This window comes from Phacochoerus africanus, chromosome 9, assembly GCF_016906955.1.
Source record: "Phacochoerus africanus isolate WHEZ1 chromosome 9, ROS_Pafr_v1, whole genome shotgun sequence".
In the NCBI taxonomy this organism is placed as follows: domain Eukaryota; kingdom Metazoa; phylum Chordata; class Mammalia; order Artiodactyla; family Suidae; genus Phacochoerus; species Phacochoerus africanus.
This window is the reverse complement of record NC_062552.1, coordinates 69,689,920-69,709,165: the sequence shown is the minus strand read 5'-3', so window position 1 is coordinate 69,709,165 and position 19,246 is coordinate 69,689,920. Positions and strand designations below refer to the sequence as shown.

Below are 19,246 nucleotides of genomic sequence, written 5' to 3'. Positions count from 1 at the left end.
ATCACATTTATGAGGCACAGATATAAGAATGGTCCAAAGCTCAAAAGAGATTAATCTGGATGAATAGATTTGAGAGTCATCAGTGTTTGGTGGTATCTGAAGACATAGATTCAAATGAAATTACCCAGAGAAAAAGTTTAAGTGAAAAGAGAAAGTCTCTGGATACCAACACAAAAAGGGATAAAAGAATAAGAGAAATTCAAAGGAAAATTAAAAGAAAGAACTTGAGAAATTAGGGTGAAAAAGCAGAGAATAGTTTCATAAAAGTAAGAAAAAGAGTATCAAAAAATAAATGAACAGTTAATGTCAAATATTTCCAAAACATCAAATATAAATAAAACGGGTCACATAAATATGATTGTGCTGGTGGCTTCAGTGAAACATCAAAATGAAAAGCAGACTAGAGTGTTGAGAAATGAACAAGGAAGACTGTGGAGATAACTATTCTTAGAGAAAGGTGAGAAAAGACAGACTATTAAGACCAGGCAATGGGATTAAGCATTTATGAGAGAAATAACCATGCAATCAATTTCTCAGCGGTAGTCATATTCTTCTATAAAGTTAAGGGTTCCCCTGCCATTTGGAGAAAAGTGGTTTTCAGTAGAAAAGAATAAAACCAATACACAGAGGAGTAGAAAACCAAAGAATAAGAATATACCCTGGGTGTTTCCAGGCCCTGAGCAATCCTATGATATTCTAGTTCTTACGTTTCTGACACTCAACTATTCAGCACTTCCCTCTACGCTGCTATCTACCCCACCATCCTTTCCAGACAGTAATCTGTTTTTATTAAAACTTGCTTGAGTTTCAGTCACTAAGAATTCAGACTGACAAATACCTCTTTGGGGTGCTTTGTTGTCTTTTTTTTTTTTAGGGCCACACCCACGGCATATGGAGATTCCCAGGCTAAGGGCCGAATCGGAGCTGTAGCTGCCACCTTATGCCACAGCCACACCAATGCCAGATCCTAGCCTCATCTGTGACCTACACTACAGCTCATGGCAGCGCCAGATCCTTAACCCACTGAGCAAGGCCAGGGATCAAACCTGCATCCTCATGGACAGTGGTCAAATTCATTTCCACTGAGCCATGATGGGAACTCCAACAAAAACCTCTTTGAATGCAACATTAGAAATTGAGGTGATGAATATGAGGTTTAAATACACTTACAGAAAAGAATGCAAAAAGTTAAGACAGTACTCAGAGTTCCTGCTGTGGCTTAATATTCCAACTGCAGGGAGGTGTGGGTTTAATCCCTGGCCCCGAGCAGTGGCTTAAAAGGATCCACTGTTGGAGTTCCCGTCATGGCTCAGTGGTTAACAAACCCAACCAGCATCCATGAGGAAGCGGGTTCAATCCCCAGTGAATTAAGGATCTGACGTTGCCGTGAAGTGTGGTGTAGGTCGCAGACATGGCTCAGATTCCACAGTGCTGTGGCTGAGGTGTAGGCCAGTGGCTACAGCTCTGATACAACCCCTAGCCTGGGAACCTCCATGTGCCGCTGGTGTGGCCCTAAAAGACAAAAATAAATAAATAAATAAAATTTTTGAAAATTAAAAAAAAAGAGAAAGGATCCATTGTTGCTGCAGCTTGGATTCAATCCCTGGCCTAGGAACGTCCACGTGCCATAAGAGTGGCTATAAAATCAAAAAAAAAAAGAGAGAGAGGAGTTCCCATTGTGGTTCAGTGATAACAAATCCGACTAGTATCCATGAAAATGAGGGTTCGATCCCTGGCCTAAGTAAGGGGGTCAAGGATCCAGCAGCACCGTGAGCTGTGGTGCAGGTGGCAGACCTGGCTCGGACCCTGTGTTTCTGTAGCTGTGGCACAGGCCCGCACCTGCAGCTCCAATTCAACCCCTAGCCTGAGAACTTCCAGGTGCCAGGGGTATGGCCCTAAAAAGATTTAAAAAATTAAAAATTAAAAATTAAAAAAAAAAAAAAGATGAGTTCCCGTCGTGGCGCAGTGGTTAACGAATCCGACTAGGAACCATGAGGTTGCGGCTTCGATCCCTGGCCTTGCTCAGTGGGTTAACGATCCGGCATTGCCGTGAGCTGTGGTGTAGGTTGCAGACGCGGCTCGGATCCCACGTTGCTGTGGCTCTGGCGTAGGCTGGCAGCTACAGCTCCGATTAGACCCCTAGCCTGGGAACCTCCATGTGCCGTGGGAGTGGTCCAAGAAATGGCAAAAAGACCAAAAAAATAAAAATAAATAAGGAAGAGAGAGTTCTCACCTGACAGCCTTCATATTTTTAGAAGTAGAATCTGAGGTGCTCTAATGAAGAGTAAAGGAGAATGGACTGAGATGTGGCAAAAGTTCATAATGTCTACTGAGGACAATGAGAGCAGGAGGTGAGCAGGAATATGGAAAAAGGCTTGCTGTAATGTTTGGAGAGATACCATGAATATTTAATGGCATTTACATGATTCTGTGATTTTTCTTCAAGAATTAATTAGAAAGAGAAGCAATAGATAATAAGACTGAACTAGGGCTGGAATAATGCAGGTTTACATGGTAAAATGACTGATGGGAAGGGGGGTAAGCAGTGGGCAGCAAGAAAGCTAAGGCAACAAGTAAAAGGGTGACAGATCATGAAGTCTAAATGGGAGCATGGGAAGTAACAAAAACAAACTTAAAAACAAACCTACCACCACCACCACCACAACAACCCAAAATAAAGCAAGCCATAGGCAGAGGAGATATAAAGGAAAACAAAGTAGTCAAGGAACTAAAGATCAAGATAAGTAACATAGGACCTGGAGTAAGAGAGGTGGAATATGAGACTGTTGGATCACGCAAGGGCAGTTCTACATAATAACAAGATCAAGGGTCTGACCACACTTCACTGGGTTACTGTAGTGAAGGTAAAGATGTCTATGAGTTCCCGTTGTGGCTCAGTGGTTAATGAATCTGACTAGGAACAATGAGGTTGCAGGTTCGATCCTGGGCCTCACTCAGTGGGTGAAGGATCTGGTGTCACTGTGAGCTGTGCTGTAAGTCTCAGACACAGCTCAGATCTGGCGTGGCTGTGGCTGTGGCCAGTGGCTACAGCTCTGATTAGACCCCTAGCCTGGGAACCTCCATGTGCCTCGGGAGTGGCCCTAGAAAAGGCAAAAAGACAAAATAAACAAACAAAAAAACAAAAAAAGATGTCTAGAGTTGATAAAGTTGAATAATAATAAATTATCTAAGATTTCAGTAGTTATACAAGCATCAAAAATTTCAAAATATAAGGGAAAGGAACAAATAGATAAAAGACAAAAAATAAAATTTGCTACAGAAGTACTTCTTTTTTTTTTGTCTTTTTGTCTTCTTATGGCCACACCCAAGGCATATGGAGGGGTCCAATCGGAGCTACAGCTACCACCCTATGCCACAGCCACAGCCACACCAAATCCGCCCTATGTCTGTGACCTACACCACAGCTCACAGCACCGCCAGATCCTCAACTCACTGATCAAGGCCAAGGATCAAACTTGCAACCTCATGGTTCCTAGTCAGATTCATTTCCGCTGAGCCATGACGGGAACTCCCAGAAGTACTTCTAATATAGCAAAGAAGTCAAACATCAGAAAGTTTCCAAATAGTTGCTGCTGTGCCAGAGATGGGTTAAGAATCTGACTGCGGTGGCTCAAGTGACTAGAGAGGCATGGGTTTAACCCAGCACAGTGGGTTAAAGGATCTAGCATTATCACAGCTGCTGCGGAGGTCACAGCTGTGGCTCAGATTCAATCCCTGGTCCAAGAACTTCTAGAGACATCTGTATGCCAAGGGTGCAGCCATTTAAAAAAAATAAATTCCTCAAAAATTCAAGGAAACGTAGGATTTGGCAAGCCACTTCTGAAAATTTCAGATAACCAGTTAAATTTCTCCTCTAAACTAGTCACAATCCCGCTTAAAACCCAACCTGTAAATTTTGCAGTGATGGGAATGAACTCTCCATAAATATGAATTCTATATTGTTTTTGTTCTGGCCTTCAAGACATCCAGTCTTTACGACATTCTACTCCACAAATAACATCATTTGAGGAATGTTTGGGGAAACATTCAGAGGAAACAGGCTTTAAAAAGATCCAAGGATCTAACAAAGCAAAAATGAAGCAATATGAAAACTATACACATTGTCCCACTATCATTAAATAATTTTTCACTGTCAAAGTGACTCACACTTTCATATCTAGATCCTTAAAGCTGAAAATGAACCATTACTCACTGTCTTAATAGTTGTCTGCCTTGCTTCCACGTTAACTGGCTATTCTGAGGTGCTGTGGGAGCCTCTGTGTCTTTGGTTTCTTCTAAAAATTAACAACAAAAACAAGACAAGTTTCATACATAGTATTTCAACTCCTGAAAATATTGCCAAAGTTCTCTATGTATAAGGTTTCACAAAAATACACCTAAATATTTTACAAAGGATGGAAGAAAATTAACTTTTGATTATCTCCTGTGGGTCATTCATTTATAAATGTGTATTACAATCTTGACAGCCCAAACACCTAAAAGTACTACCCGCATTGTTTTAAAATTGGAAGAACTCAAGTGTACATTTACTGTTACTACAAGAGATTCAAAAATCAAAAACCCAGGTACTGAAATGAAATGTTTACTAAAGCCAACTTTTTAAACTATCAGAATTCTGCCGAGTTGAGTGCTTTTGAAATTAAAAAGCTGTATTTACTATTCACATTAACTATCCAAAATCGACACTTAAGAAATCAAGTGTGTGTGTGTATATCTATAACTAGTCAATAATTTTCAGTCTGTATCAATAGACACTAAGTCTACATATTAGACTTTATACAGTCAATTGCATTTTTAGAATTAAAAGATAAATCAGGAAATAGTTTTTACAATATGTAAAAGGTCGTTTTATTATCAGGTAACCAAATATATTCATTAAAAATGAGTTTAATAAATAGCATAAGTTCAGATGAGTTAAGCTCACAACAAGTATCTCTAGAGTGAAATTAAAAACTATTGATTGGCACTAATGATATAAAAATATTTTCCTATAATTTCCCACTAAAAATATTGAGATAGGAGTACCCTGTGGGCCTAGCAGGTTAAGGATCCAGTGTTGCCACTGCTGTGGCCTGGGTTTGATCCCCAGCCCTGGAACTTCTGCATGCCATGTAAGTGACCAAAAAAAACTTAAGATAAAGCAAAAAAATAGAGTGCCATAGAAGATAAGCCCTCACAATGAATGGTGAGAACTGTTACCAGGGCTTACACTTGTTAGACCCCTAGACTCCTGAATCACATGAACAAATACTTACTGGCAGCAATTCAAATATTTTCTATCAATCCATTATTAATATCTCCTCGATCTTCCCCTAAATGTAAAATTATTTATGATTTCTAGGAATGCTTATCTCATGCTAATAGCTCCCCATTTTTTTCTCTACAATTTTTTTCTATTTATGCCATTTTAAATCACATATAACATATAGGAGTTCCCACTGTGGCACAACAGGATTGGTGGTATCTCTGAAGTGCTGGGATGTAGGGTCTAATCCCTGGCCTGGCACAAGGGATTAAGGATCTGGCACTGCCATAGCTTCAATGTACACTGCAATTGCGGCTCAGATCTGATCCCTGGCCCAGGAACTCTAATATGCTGTAGGGTGGCCAAAACAAACAAAAAAAATTACATATAACATATAAACACTGCCCCCCCCCAAAAAAAATACAGTTGCCCCAAATACTATCACCAAGTATGTCAATACTTGAGATTTTATCACTCCAAACTCTCCATCTGAAAATACATACATGAGCTTCTCTTATTTAACAAAAATGGACCAATTTATCTTCTTAAATTAAAAAAGTGTACTGCACTGCAAGCTGCTTTTAACAGTGTATCTAGAACTATATAGCAATAACAGTGTATCTAGAACTGTCTATAACAATAAACTCTATCTATACCAATAAACAGATTAACATCATATGAAACAATTACATAACATTCCATAGAAAGTATATATAACTGTTTAATTTAACCAGTCCCCTAATGTTGAAATTAGTTTCCATTTTGACTACTATAATAATATTGCTAAGGATATTCTTGAAGCACATCCTAAGTGTACAGCTCAATGAATTTTTAAACACACTCATGTAACATTTCCTAGATAAATAAACAAAACATCATCACACCCCAAAAGCTGTTGGTGTTGTTTTTTTCTTTTTAGGGCCACACTTGTGGCATATGGAAGTTCCCAGGCTAGGGGTCCAATTGGAACTGCAGCTGCCAGATTACGCCACAGCTACAGCAATGCAGGATCCGAGCCACATCTACGACCTACACCACAGCCCATGGCAACCCTGGATTCTTAACCCACTGAGCAAGGCCAGGGATTGAACCCACATCCTCATGGATATGAGTCAGGTTCATTATTGCTGAGCCAGGATGGGAACTCCCCAAAAAATTTTGATTATGCACTTCTCCATCCATTAGATATTCCCAAAAGGGTAGACAGACACTATCCTGATTTCTAAACACCAGATTAATTTTTTAATTTGATATACACGATATCATTTATATCAATTTTCGATTTTATATAATCCATTCATGTTTTTAGGTTTAGTTATAGTTTATTCACTTTTCTTATTAAATAGCACTTCCTGGGAGTTCTTGTTGTGACACAGTAGAAATGAACTGTATCCACAAGGACACATGTTTGATCTCTAGTATCACTCAGTGGGTCAAGGATCTGGCATTGCCGTGAGCTGGATCCCATGTTGCTGTGGCTTGATGTGGGGTGGCAGCTGTAGGCTCTGATTCAACCCCTAGCCCGGGAACTTCCATTAGTTGCAGGTGTGGCCCTAAAAAGCAAAATAATACTAATAAAAAAATTTAAAAATAGCACTTTCTTATACTAAAATATTACAATATATTTATTCGTTCTATTTTTGATGAACATTTGGATTATTTCCAGTTTTTTAAAAATAAGGATACAATGGAGTTCCTGCTGAGGCACAGTGGGTTAAGAATGGAACTATGGGGAGTTCCCGTAGTGGCTCAGCGGTTAACAAACCCAACTAGCATCCATAAGGACATGGGTTTGATCCCTGGCCTCGCTCAGTGGGTAAAGGATCCAGCATTGCCCTGAGCTGTGGTGTAGGTCGCAGATGTGGCTCAGATCCTGCATTGCTATGGTTCTGGCGTAGGCTGGTGGCTACAGATCCACCAGCCTGGGAACCTCCGTATGGTGTGGGTGCAGCCCTAAAAGACTGAAAAAAAAAAAAAAAAAAGAATGGAACTATAGCAGCTCTTATCACTGTGGAGGCATGGGTTCAATCCCTGGCCTACCACAGTGAGTTCAATCCCTAGGCGCCCCAGCTGTGGTTTATGTTGTAGCTGAGGTTTGGATTCAATCCCTGGCCTGGGATCTTCCATCTGCCACAGGTGCAGCCATAAAATTTAAAGCAACAACAAAAAAATGATACTATAAACATTGTTTTTTTTCTTTTTATGAAAAAAGGTGAAAAGAAATAATAGCCCCCAAGCATTTATTTTGCAGTGGTTGTACCCCCAAGCAGCGAGAGAGGCACCACTAAGCTTCATCCTCAGAAACTGCACTCAACATCTCAGCATCAAGCTGTCATAGCTTTGAGTTATGTGTTACCATCAGTGTTTTATCTTGATTTATTTTATGTATCATTAGTAGGATGTGTTCAAAGGTTATTAACTGCTTCTTCATTTTATGTATTTTGGTTTATGAAAGATTTCATAGGAATGCTCTACTTTTGGATGACTGGGGAAATCCAAAAGCGACAAATCGTTTTTGTCAGTACACATTTTCTTTTGCCCGGCACAACTGGTTAAAGGATTCAGCATTGCTGTAGCTGTGGCACAGACTGCAACTGCAACGTGGATCTGATTCCTGGAGCTCCATATGCCATGGTGTGGCCGAAAAAGAAAAAAAAAGAAAAAAACAAGCAATATTTTGTAAATTTCCTTTTTCACATTTTAAGTATATAAAAGGCAAGAATGATTCATTTAATATTCACCTTTATCTATACTCTGATGTAAATAATTTTATCTTTGTTTGCATAGTATATTTTTGCTCATCCCTTTATCTGTTTTCCACTAAACATCCTGAGTAGGTTTTCTACGTCTACTTTGTTATTGTGTCTCCTATAAATAAAATATGTGGATGTTATTTTATTCTTCAATTTGAGAAAGTTTTAATAGTTATGTTTATAGAGATTAAAAACAGGCTTATTTTTATGTTATTTCAGTTGTGGGCAGGAGAGACTTATATTCTAATGATTTTTCCTTTATATAAACTTGCACCAGTTAGCCACTTACGACTCTAGCTCCAGGAACAACAGGGGTGCAACTAGCCTCCTTCCTCATACTTACACAGACCAAGTTAGGGGGACAGTCCTTAAGGTATAAAAAAATGACTGCTTACTTTTTGCATATTCTAGCTGTATTAGAAAGTAAATGAGTCAAAGAAAAGCTCCAAAACCATCAGGTTTTCTCTACGGTGAAGCCACTATACTTCTTCTAACTACAATGGAACTGCTATAGTAAATGTGACCCAAAATAAATAGACTTTCAATCTCTTTATCACTTATTGCTGCTTTTCCAAGGAGGTGACCATAATACTGTTCTAAAAGCATTAGAGTGAGTCTTCATAAGCACTAAAAAACTAGTTCAAAGGAAACCTATGCCACTTGGTATCTTAATTTTTTTTTTCCTTTTTTGGCTGCCCCCTGGAACATGGGAGTTCCCAGGCCAGAGGGATCAGATCTAAGCCACAGCTGTGACCTACACCACGAATGTGGCAACGCTGAATCCTTTAACCCACTGTGCCAGGCCAGGGATTGAGTCCTGGTGCTGCATAGGTGCTGCTGATCCCATTACACCACAGTGGGAACTCCTTAATTTTTATATGTGACAACTGGAATGGCTTTGGTGTTAAAACTGCTAAGTGGAGAAGACCCCAAAATAAATCATCTGCAGCTTGTACAGACAGGGCATTTCTGTCAAGTCTTAAGTACTTAATATTTAACTAAAAACCAATTAACTCAATTCTAAAAATTTACCAAAATACTTAACTTAAAAAAAAAAACACAACAGTTAGGTTTTATTTTTGCTATCATACATGTTTTGTCTCGGTTAGGTATGTAAACTACAGAATGACAAGAAAAATAGAACCAAATAAAGACATATTCTTCCTTGTCTTAGTAACCAGCAGCCAAGAACAGTATAGAATTCAATTTGCCTATACCATCCAAATACGTATATAAATGGTTCTACATATACCTCCTTAATAAGAAATTGCAGTAATATTCCCAAATATTATGTAAATCAAAATATACTTTATTACTTTTAGACTACTCATATTGTAGTGATATGAAACCCTAAACACTAAACTGTTAGTCTTTGACTATATCCAGCCCTCTCTTCCCTGAATAACTGTTCATCAGATACTACTCTTAAAAGACTGTTTTAGTAAAAAGCAAGGCCAACTAAAGATAACTGTTTCCTTTCCTTATTCTTATTTGGCTTCCCTTATAGTTTCCAAATGAAATTTCCAATTTTTTTTAGTACTAAACTGAGTTAATCACAACTTCTCCAGAAAAAAAAAATTTTTTAATAATAAAAATTAAGCTTACATAGAATGATATAGATGAAACCACTTTTTTAAATTTTAATTTTTTTACTATAGTTGATTTACAATGTTGTATCAATTTCTGCTTTATAGCAAAGTTACCTAGTTATACATACATACACATTCTTCTTCTCATACTATCTTCCATCATGTTCCATCACAAGTAAATGGATATAGCTCCCTGTGCTTATACAGCAGGACCTCATTGCTTATCCACTCCACATGCAATAGTTTGCATCTACTAACACCAAACTCCCAGTCCATCCCACCCCCTCCTCCTCCCCTTCCCCCTTGGCAACCCCAAGTCTGTTCTCTATGTCCATGAGTTACTGTTCTGTAGATAGGTTGATTTTCACCATATATTAGATTTCACATGTATGTGATATCTTATGGTATCTGTCTTGCTCTTTCTTACTTCACTTAGTAAGAGAATCTCTAGTTCCATATTTACTTTTCATTTATTATCTTCCCCAAAATTCAATGCAGTATCACAATAGTCAACAATCTAACTAACCAATGTTATCAAAGTTAAACCAGAGTAAAGAGAACATCTTTGTTACATAAAAATGAACTGTTTTTCTTGAATTGCAGGGGAGGAGGGAGGTTAAGAGAAGAATTGAATTTACCTGATTCAAAGGCTGGCATTTTCAAATCACCTTGGTTCAGTTCTGTGCCATATTTTAATTTGTGATATTTTGCCCTGAAAGTTTAATAATAAATTGTTAAATTTTTTTTTTCCTTTTCTACACAGTTAAGTAACTACTGGTGTATATTTCTCAAATGACAAAGTATAACATGAATGTCTGTTTTTTAAACTTTACTAGCAAAGGAAGTTGGAGGGAAAAAACATACTGTATGTAAAAGAAAAAAGATAAATTACCCAAATCATATACTCAAGTAAAAAACAAATTTTTTTCTAATCTGTTAAAAAAAAAAACCCAAACTCAGACTCTATAATAAAGATATTACTTCAATTTTAATCTCTTTTTCTTTTCCCATATAAGAATCAAATCTAAATATTATCTTGCACTTTGGGCAAACTTTTCTATCTTTCAAAATGCTTTCAAATACACTGCAGAATAATGTATAAGAAAATATAATGCATAAGAGAATAATACTGTTCTACTTTTCTTATTCATATAAAAAATGAGACATGCATACCTTTCTTGTTTTAATGCATATTCTAACATCTTTATTCTTCTCACTAAATCCTTCTTCAAGTTTTCTTGACCTTTTCTTTCTCCTTGCAAAAATGCTATTCGAGCCTAAAAATATAAAAGATTCAATTATTTTCATTTAAAAATAACTAAAAAGGAAATTTTTAAAAAAGGAAAATAAATGTAAAATTCTGAACTTTATTCATGACATTAAGATTTAAAATTCACAGAAATAGTTGCCCAAACTTTCTTGTTAAATAATAGAATCACTTTATAAATTAGCTATTTGCTTATAATCCTTATGGTCTCTAATCTTAATAATCTGTGGAAGTTCCTTAGCCAGAGCTTGAGCCCTTGCCACAGCAGAGACCCAAGATGCTGCAGTGACATCACCAGATCCTTAACCCACTGTGCCACGGAACTCCAAATGAAGAATGACTTTTTTTTTTTTTAAGGGAAATTTTACATGTAAAAATTACACATAATTCCTAACAAGTAAGTCAGAAAGAACTAAAAAATATTACATTCACAAGTAGATGCTTTCCTCCAAATTAGGTATTAGTTGTTTAAAAAAACAGTAATATTACCACAAAAACATTTCTTTCATGAAATATTTAACAGTTTAATAATCTTTTCCATTCTTCCACCCTACTCCAAATTCTTTCAACTGTTCCTTTTTTTTTTTTTTTTTTGGTCTTTTTAGGGCTGCACCAGCGACATATGGAGGTTCCCAGGCTAGGGGTCGAATCGACACTGTAGCTGCCAGGCTACACCACAGCCACAGCAAATGTGGGATCTGAGCCACATCTGTGACCTATACCACAGCTCCTGGCAATGCCAGATCCTTAACTTACTGAGCGAGGCCAGGGATGGAACCCACGTCCTCATTCATACTAGCTGGATTCATTAATCACTGAGCCACTACGGGAACTCCAAATTCTTTCAACTCTTGAAACAATTATCCAGAGTACTGCAAACAATGTAAGTTGGTTTTTTTCCTTTTTTCCTTTTTTTTTAGGGCTACACCCATAGCATATGGAAGTTACAAGGCTAGGGGCTAAATTGGAGATACAGCTGCTGGCTTACACCACAGCCACAGTAACGGTAGATCAGAGCAGCATATGAGACCACAGCTTGCAGCAACACCAGATCCTTAACCCACTAAGCAAGGCCAGGGATTGAACCCGCATCAGCATGGATACCAGTAGGGTTCTTAACCTACTGAGCACAACAGGAACTTCCAAACAATATAAGTTAAGTCACTTTATGCCCAATGACCTTATTACTTTCTACTGTCATTTTTCTACTGTGAATTATTTTTCCTTTTAACTGCCTTATTTCTTCAAAAAGGCAATTCTTCATCTTTTTGGCCCTTCATAGCATGTCAACCTCCTTTATCCATCCCACACTGAAGAATAATGTTTAAAGAGACCGGCATCTGTATGAGGATATTTAACAATATGCACATGTTTACAATATAACTAAATGTTACGCTGTTGCCAAGATGACCAAAAAGCGTACTTGTTCATTAAAGAAAGTAAGTTACTAAGCTAAATTAGGATTAATTTTTTTAATTAAAAAAAATTTCAGGAGTTCCTGTCGTGGCGCAGTGGTTAACGAACCCGACTAGGAACCATGAGGTTGCGGGTTTGATCCTTGCCCTTGCTCAGTGGGTTAAGGATCCGGCGTTGTCGTGAGCTGTGGTGTAGGCTGCAGACATGGCTTGGATCCAGCGTTGCTATGGCTCTGGCATAGGCTGGTGGCTACAGCTCTGATTCAACCCCTAGCCTGGGAACCTCCATATGCAGCGGGAGCGGCCCAAGAAAATGGCAAAAAGACAAAAAAATAAAATAAAATAAAAAAATAAAAAAATAAAAATTTCAGTGAACATGGAATCAGTCCAAATGAATGCAAATGGATAATCTGACACATTAAGTTGTGTTCATTTCTATAATAGAAGTACAGTAGCCAGAAGACCAGCTAAATCAAATTAATTAAAAAACACACATTAATAAATGCCCACTGAAATCAAAACAAGTTTTCTACTCTCCTCAAAAAATATATATAAAATGAAGCCATTCACAACCCAGCTACATAATACTTTTCAACAAGTTTCAAAACAAAAATATCTAGGAGCAATAGTAAAGATTCAGAACCTAATAAAGAGAAAAGTAGCACTCATGACTTTTAAGCTATGGAGCAAAGGTTTTTAAATATGCCAATTTCATTACACAGCCTCAAGAAACTCTTGACTGAAGTTTTTTTCTTCTGCATTGGACGTTAAAAAAAATATATGAGTCACATACTATAGAACATCCATGTGACAATTTCCAGATGTCATAAGTATTTTATAATTAGCAGTGGAAAAAGATGAAAGTAGCTCATTTTACTCTGCTTCTTAAGCAGTAGTAATTTGTGATTTTCTGGTTGAGAAAGGCATTGTAAGCTAAATGCAAATATATTGACCACTAAGGAATTAAAAAAAAAAAAAAAAAAGACTACAATGACCTAATGCTTCCTATTGGAATCTTACACTGTTTTAAGAACTCATTTTCACTTTTCTTTGGCATTGTGGTACTAAAAATCATCCATACGTAGACACTTCAATAAATTAAACAAAGAAGCATAAACCACATAAAATAGAAAGTATCCCAAAGCAGCTTCTGAACAGGAGATAAAGGAAGATGATAAACAAAGACACAGGTCAAGGAAATAATGGGAATTCATTAAAACAAAACCTTTAAAAGAACATGGTCTAACACAAAATACCTGAAGCGGGGGTGGTAAAAAGCAGCTAACAGGTAAGTCATGACTTACTGGGGCTGATGTTATGACTTGTAAACCAACTATCAAGACAGATATTTTGACTAAAAAGGTTTATGTCTGATAGTGATAACAAAGACCAATTACATAACCAATTTGGCATTTAGTAAAGGATCACTGACAATGGACTTTCCGACAAGTACCTAGTAATAAACCAACAAAGTTGTATAAGCTCTCTGCATAGCAAACCGAAAACTTTAACTGACACATAGAAGATAACCTAAATGGACTAGCACACTCATCACTGGAAAATATCAAATTTCATGCAAAATGACCAAAACGGTTAATGTAATTTCAATAAAATTTCCAATCTGTGTGTGTGTTGAACATGACAAGCTGATTCTAGAATTTACAAAGAAATTCAAATTGCCAAGAATAGGCAAGACAACTGAAAAGGATGCAGTGGTAGAACTTGCTCTTGCCAAACATTAACACTTATTATTAAGCTATAAACATTAAGACAGTGACTGGTGCAATAACAGACAAATAGACCAAAGAAACAGAAAGCCAGAAACAAACCAATGCATAAAAGGTCACATGACCTGCGAAAGGGAGACGTTCAGAACACTGAGGAAAGAATGGTCACTTCAAAAATACTCCTTAGGGAGTTCCCATCATGGCGCAGTGGTTAACGAATCCGACTAGGAACCATGAGGTTGCGGGTTCGGTCCCTGCCCTTGCTCAGTCGGTTGACGATCCGGCGTTGCCGTGAGCTGTGGTGTAGGTTGCAGACGCGGCTCGGATCCCGCATTGCTGTGGCTCTGGCGTAGGCCGGTGGCTACAGCTCCGATTGGACCCCTAGCCTGGGAACCTCCATATGCTGCGGGAGCAGCCCAAGAAATACCAAAAAAAAAAAAAAAAAGACAACTACTTAGGGTAAAGATACGGGGGAAAAATAAAGATGAACTTCTTCCTGATCCATAATACACAGTAGCTCTAGGAGTTACTAAATACATATACAGATCTAAATATAAAGGAAGAACAATAAAGGCATACCTTGGGGATACTGTGGATTCAATTCCAGATCACCACAATAAAACAAGTCACACAAAATTTTTAATTTCCCGCTGCACATAAAAGATATGTTTACACTATATTATATTCTGTTAAGTGTACAAGAGCATTATGCCCCGCCGGATAACATATGTACCTTAATTTAAAAACACTTTATTGCTGGAGTTCCCATCATGGCGCAGTGGTTAACACATCCGACTAGGAGCCATGAGGTTGCAGGTCCCCTGGCCTTGCTCAGTGGGTTAAGGATCCGGTGCTGCCGTGAGCCATGGTATAGGTCGCAGATGTGGCTCAGATCCCGCATTGCTGTGGTTGTGGTATAGGTCAGCGGCTACAGCTCCGATTGGACCCCTAGCCTGGGAACCTCCATATGCCGTGGGAGTGGCCCTAGAAAAGATAAAAACAAAAAACAAAAAAACACTTTATTGCTAAAAAAGTGCTAACATCTGAGCATTCAGCAAGTCATAGCAGTAACATCAAAGATCAGTGATCACTTAGCACTGGCAACAAATATAATAATAATGAAAACACTTGAAATACTGTAAGAATTACCAAAATGTAACACAGAAACACAAAGAGAGCCATTGCTGTTAGTAAATGGTGTCAAAAGTCTTGCTTGACAAAGGGTTGCCACAAACCTAAAATGCAGTATCTGCAAAGTGCAATAAAATGAAGTAAACCTACAATGTTTTTAGGATACATCTCTCTGTAATTTCAGATTAAGGAAAGAATTCTTGAGTAAGATAAAACTAACAAAGAAAAGGATGGATAAATCCACTACAACTAAAAAAACTTCTACTTAAGATAAAGTAGGGACTCTTAAGCCCCAGAGTGAAAATGATTTTAAAAAAACAATAAACAAAATTAGAATAAGCAACATAACATGCAAAGCCCCATACATTTACTGTCAAAGTTTGCAAACCTTCTCTACTACTATTAGACAAATTAGACTTTAAATGATAAAAGGTTATAAGAGACAAAGGTCATTACATACTAATAAAAGGCTCAATACCAGAAGAAGATATAACAATTATAAATATTTACGTACCTAATGAGATCATCAAAAAATATGAAGCAAAAGTCAACAAAACTAAAGAGAGAGAAACGGTTCCATAATAATAGCAGGAGACTTCAATACAACAGAGAGAATTACCAGACAGAAGATAAGGATATAGCATATTTGAACAACTGGATAAACCACCTAGATATCAGACATATTTGAACACTCTACCCAGTAACAACAATATACACTTCTTCTCAATACACACAGGACATTCTCAAAGATAGGCCATATGTCGTTAGGCCACAAATTAAGTCGAATCAATTTTAAAACTTAAATATCACTGAAAAAAAATTCTGTGACTATAATAAATGAAGTTAGAAATCAGTAACAGAAAGAAAACTTGAAAAAGTCACAAATTTATAGCAGTTAAAAATACCCTCTTCTTTTTTTTGGCCACACTGAAGCATGAGAAGTCCTGGTGCCAGAGATCAAAACTGCTGTGGCTGTGGAGTAGGCTGACAGCTACAGTTTCAATTCGACCCTCAGACTGGAGATTTCCAATATGCTGCAGGTGCAGCAGTAAAAAGAAAAAAAAAATCTATATATATCTATATATCTTTTATAAACACTGACGCAAAAACTCTCAACAAAATACCAGTATACTAGTCAAATTCAGCAGGGTATTGCCAAGATTACAAATCATGACCAAGTGAGATTTATTTCTGGAATGCAAGGATGGTTCAACATCCAAAAATCCATCAAGTATTTCCCACTATAATGCAGTGGAAACGAATCTGACTAGTATCCATGAGGTTGTGGGTTCGATCCTTGGCCTCATTCAGTGGGTTGGGGATCCAGTGTTGCTGTGGCTGTGGTATAGGCCAGGAGCTACAGCTCTGATATGACCCCTAGAGAGGGTCCCAAAAGCAAAGAAATAAAAATTAAATTAAAAAATAACCATCTACAAAAAATAACTCAAATGGGATCAAAGATAAGATCTAAGTCTATAAATCAGAAGAAAACATAGGATAAAAGCTTCTTAACATTGGATTTGGCAATGATTTCTTGGATATGTCACCAAACACACAGGCAACATAAGGAAAAATAGAAAAAGTGGACATGATGATAATTAAAGACTTTTGGACATAAAGAGACACTATCTACACTGTGGAAAAGCAGCCTATGGAATGTGAGAAAATATTTACAAGTCATATATCTGATAAATATCTGGATTATACACAAACTCCTAAAACTCAACAATAAAAAAGCCCCAATTCAAAAATGGGCAGGAGTTCCTGTCATGGCTCAGAGGAAACAAATCTGACTAGCATCCATGAGGATTCAGGTTTGAACCCTAGTTTCACTCAATGGATAACGGATCCGGCGCTGCCATGAGCTGTGGTATAGGTGGAAGACTCAGCTTGGATCTCATGTTGCTGTGGCTGTAGCGTAGGCAAGTGGCTACAACTGCACTTTGACCCCTAGCATGGAACCTCCATATGCCACAGGTGTGGGCCTAAAAAGACAAAAAAAAAAAAAAGAAGGGGGGGGCAAAAAACCTGAATAGACTATTTCTCTGAAGAAAATAAACAAATGGCAAATAAGCAGATAAAGAGACATTCAACATCACTTAATCACTGGGAAATGAGAAAAAACAATGAGATAGCACCTTCACTAGAATTCTATTAAAAAAAAGAACCATACAAAAAAAAAAAAAAAAAGAGTTCCCGTCGTGGTGCAGTGGTTAAAGAATCCCACTAGGAACCATGAGGTTTCGGGTTTGGTCCCTGCCCTTGCTCAGTGGGTTAACGACGATCCGGCGTTGCCCTGAGCTGTGTTGTATGTAGGTTGCAGACGCGGCTCGGATCTCACATTGCTGCGGCTTTGGCGTAGGCCGGAGGCTGCAGCTCCAATCTGACCCCTAGCCTGGGAACCTCCATATGCCTCGGGAGCGGCCCAAGAAATAGCAAAAAGACAAAACAAACAAACAAACAAACAAACAAAAAAAAAAAACCCCAAAAAACAGAAAACAAGTGTTGGTAAGGATTTGAAGAATTTAGAACCCTTACATATTGTTGATGTGAAAGTAAAATGGTTTAGCCAACTGTGGAACAGTATGTCAGTTACTCAAAAAAATCAAAAGTAGATTTACCATACAAGCCAGAAATTTCACTCCTGGGAACTGAAAGCCTGATATATCTGCACACTCATGTTAATGGCAGCACTATCCTAACAGCTAAAACCTAGAAGCAACCCAAGTATCCACCAACAGATGAATGGATTAGTCCAACAAATAGAAAAGTTACAAATATGGTAGATATTTATCCTATGATATCAATAATCACTTTACATGTGAGGTTAAAGCAAATTAAAAGAATGACACTGTCAGAGTGGTTTAAAAAAAAAAAACACACAATTATATCTACAAAAGCCCACTTCAAACATACAGTAAAAGGAAATACATGGGGAAGGTAAAGAATGCTAACACTAATCAAAAGAAAGATGGAGTAGGTACATTAATTTCAGCTAAGCATAGTTCAGACTAAGGAAAATTATTAGGGATAAAGAGAAACAATGCATAATGATGAAGAAGTCAATTTGCCAAGAAAATATAATAATCCTTAACATGTATGCACATAACGACAGTATCGAAATGTGAGGTAAAAACTGATAGAGATGCAAGGAGAAACAGACTGAGTCACCATTATAGAAGGAGACTTAAACATCAGTAACTGACAGACCCAATATATAGAAATACAAAAAGTGACATCTATAAAAAATACATTCTTCTCAAGGTCACAGGGAACATTCATCAAGATAGGCCATATTCTAGACCATAAAACAAACTTTAACAAAAGTAAAAAAAAAAAAAAAGCTATCACACAAAAGTGCTCTCCACTCTAACATTTTTCAGTTAGCTTGACATTCACATTTAAAGTGATTACTGAGGAGTTCCCATTATGGCTCAGTGGTAACAAATCTGACTGGAATCCCTGAGAATGCATGTTCAATCCCTGGCCCTGCTCAGTGGGTTAAAGATTTGTCATTGCCCTGAGCTCTGGTGTAGGTCACAGATGTGGCTTGGATCTGGTGTTGCTGTGGCTATGGCTGGCAGCTACAGCTCCAATTCAACCCCTTGCCTGAGAACTTCCACTTGCAATGTGTGTGGCCTTAATAATAATAATAAAAGTAATTACTGATATAGCTGAATTAATATGCACCATGTCTGTAACTGTTGTCTGTTGCACTTGGTTCTTTGTTTGTCATCACCTCTTTTTCTGTCTTTTGCAATTTTATATATTTCATTTGCTCTTGGACCACTGCGGAATTAAACTCCAAATTAATAAAAGATAGTTGGAAAAATCTCAAGATACATGAAGATTAAACAACACACTGTTAAATAAGTCAATGAAGCATCAGGAGAAATTTTAAACTATTTTTAACTAAATAAAAATGGAAATAAGGAGTTCTCACTGTGGCTCAGCGAGTTAAATACCCAACATATTCTCCGTGAGGATGCAGGTTCAATCCCTGGCCTCACTCAGTGGGTAGCGGATTCGGCATTCCTGCAAGCTATGGTGAAGGTCACAGATGCAGCTTGGATCTGGTGGTGCTGTGGCTGTGGCGTA

General features: G+C 37.6%; 1 protein-coding gene across 4 annotated transcripts in view; it reads right to left on the bottom strand.

Annotated features, from left to right (window-relative positions):
• STRN3 (striatin 3) overlaps positions 1-19,246 on the bottom strand; it is a 105,895-nt gene that overhangs the window by 50,749 nt on the left and 35,900 nt on the right. For all 4 annotated transcript variants that reach the window (XM_047797138.1, XM_047797141.1, XM_047797140.1 and 1 more), the window contains exons 2-4: positions 10,782-10,885; positions 10,247-10,320; positions 4,214-4,295 (exon numbers count right to left, since the gene is read on the bottom strand). In XM_047797138.1, coding sequence (XP_047653094.1) covers positions 4,214-4,295; positions 10,247-10,320; positions 10,782-10,885 — 260 coding nt within the window. The remainder of the gene's footprint in view (positions 1-4,213; positions 4,296-10,246; positions 10,321-10,781; positions 10,886-19,246) is intronic.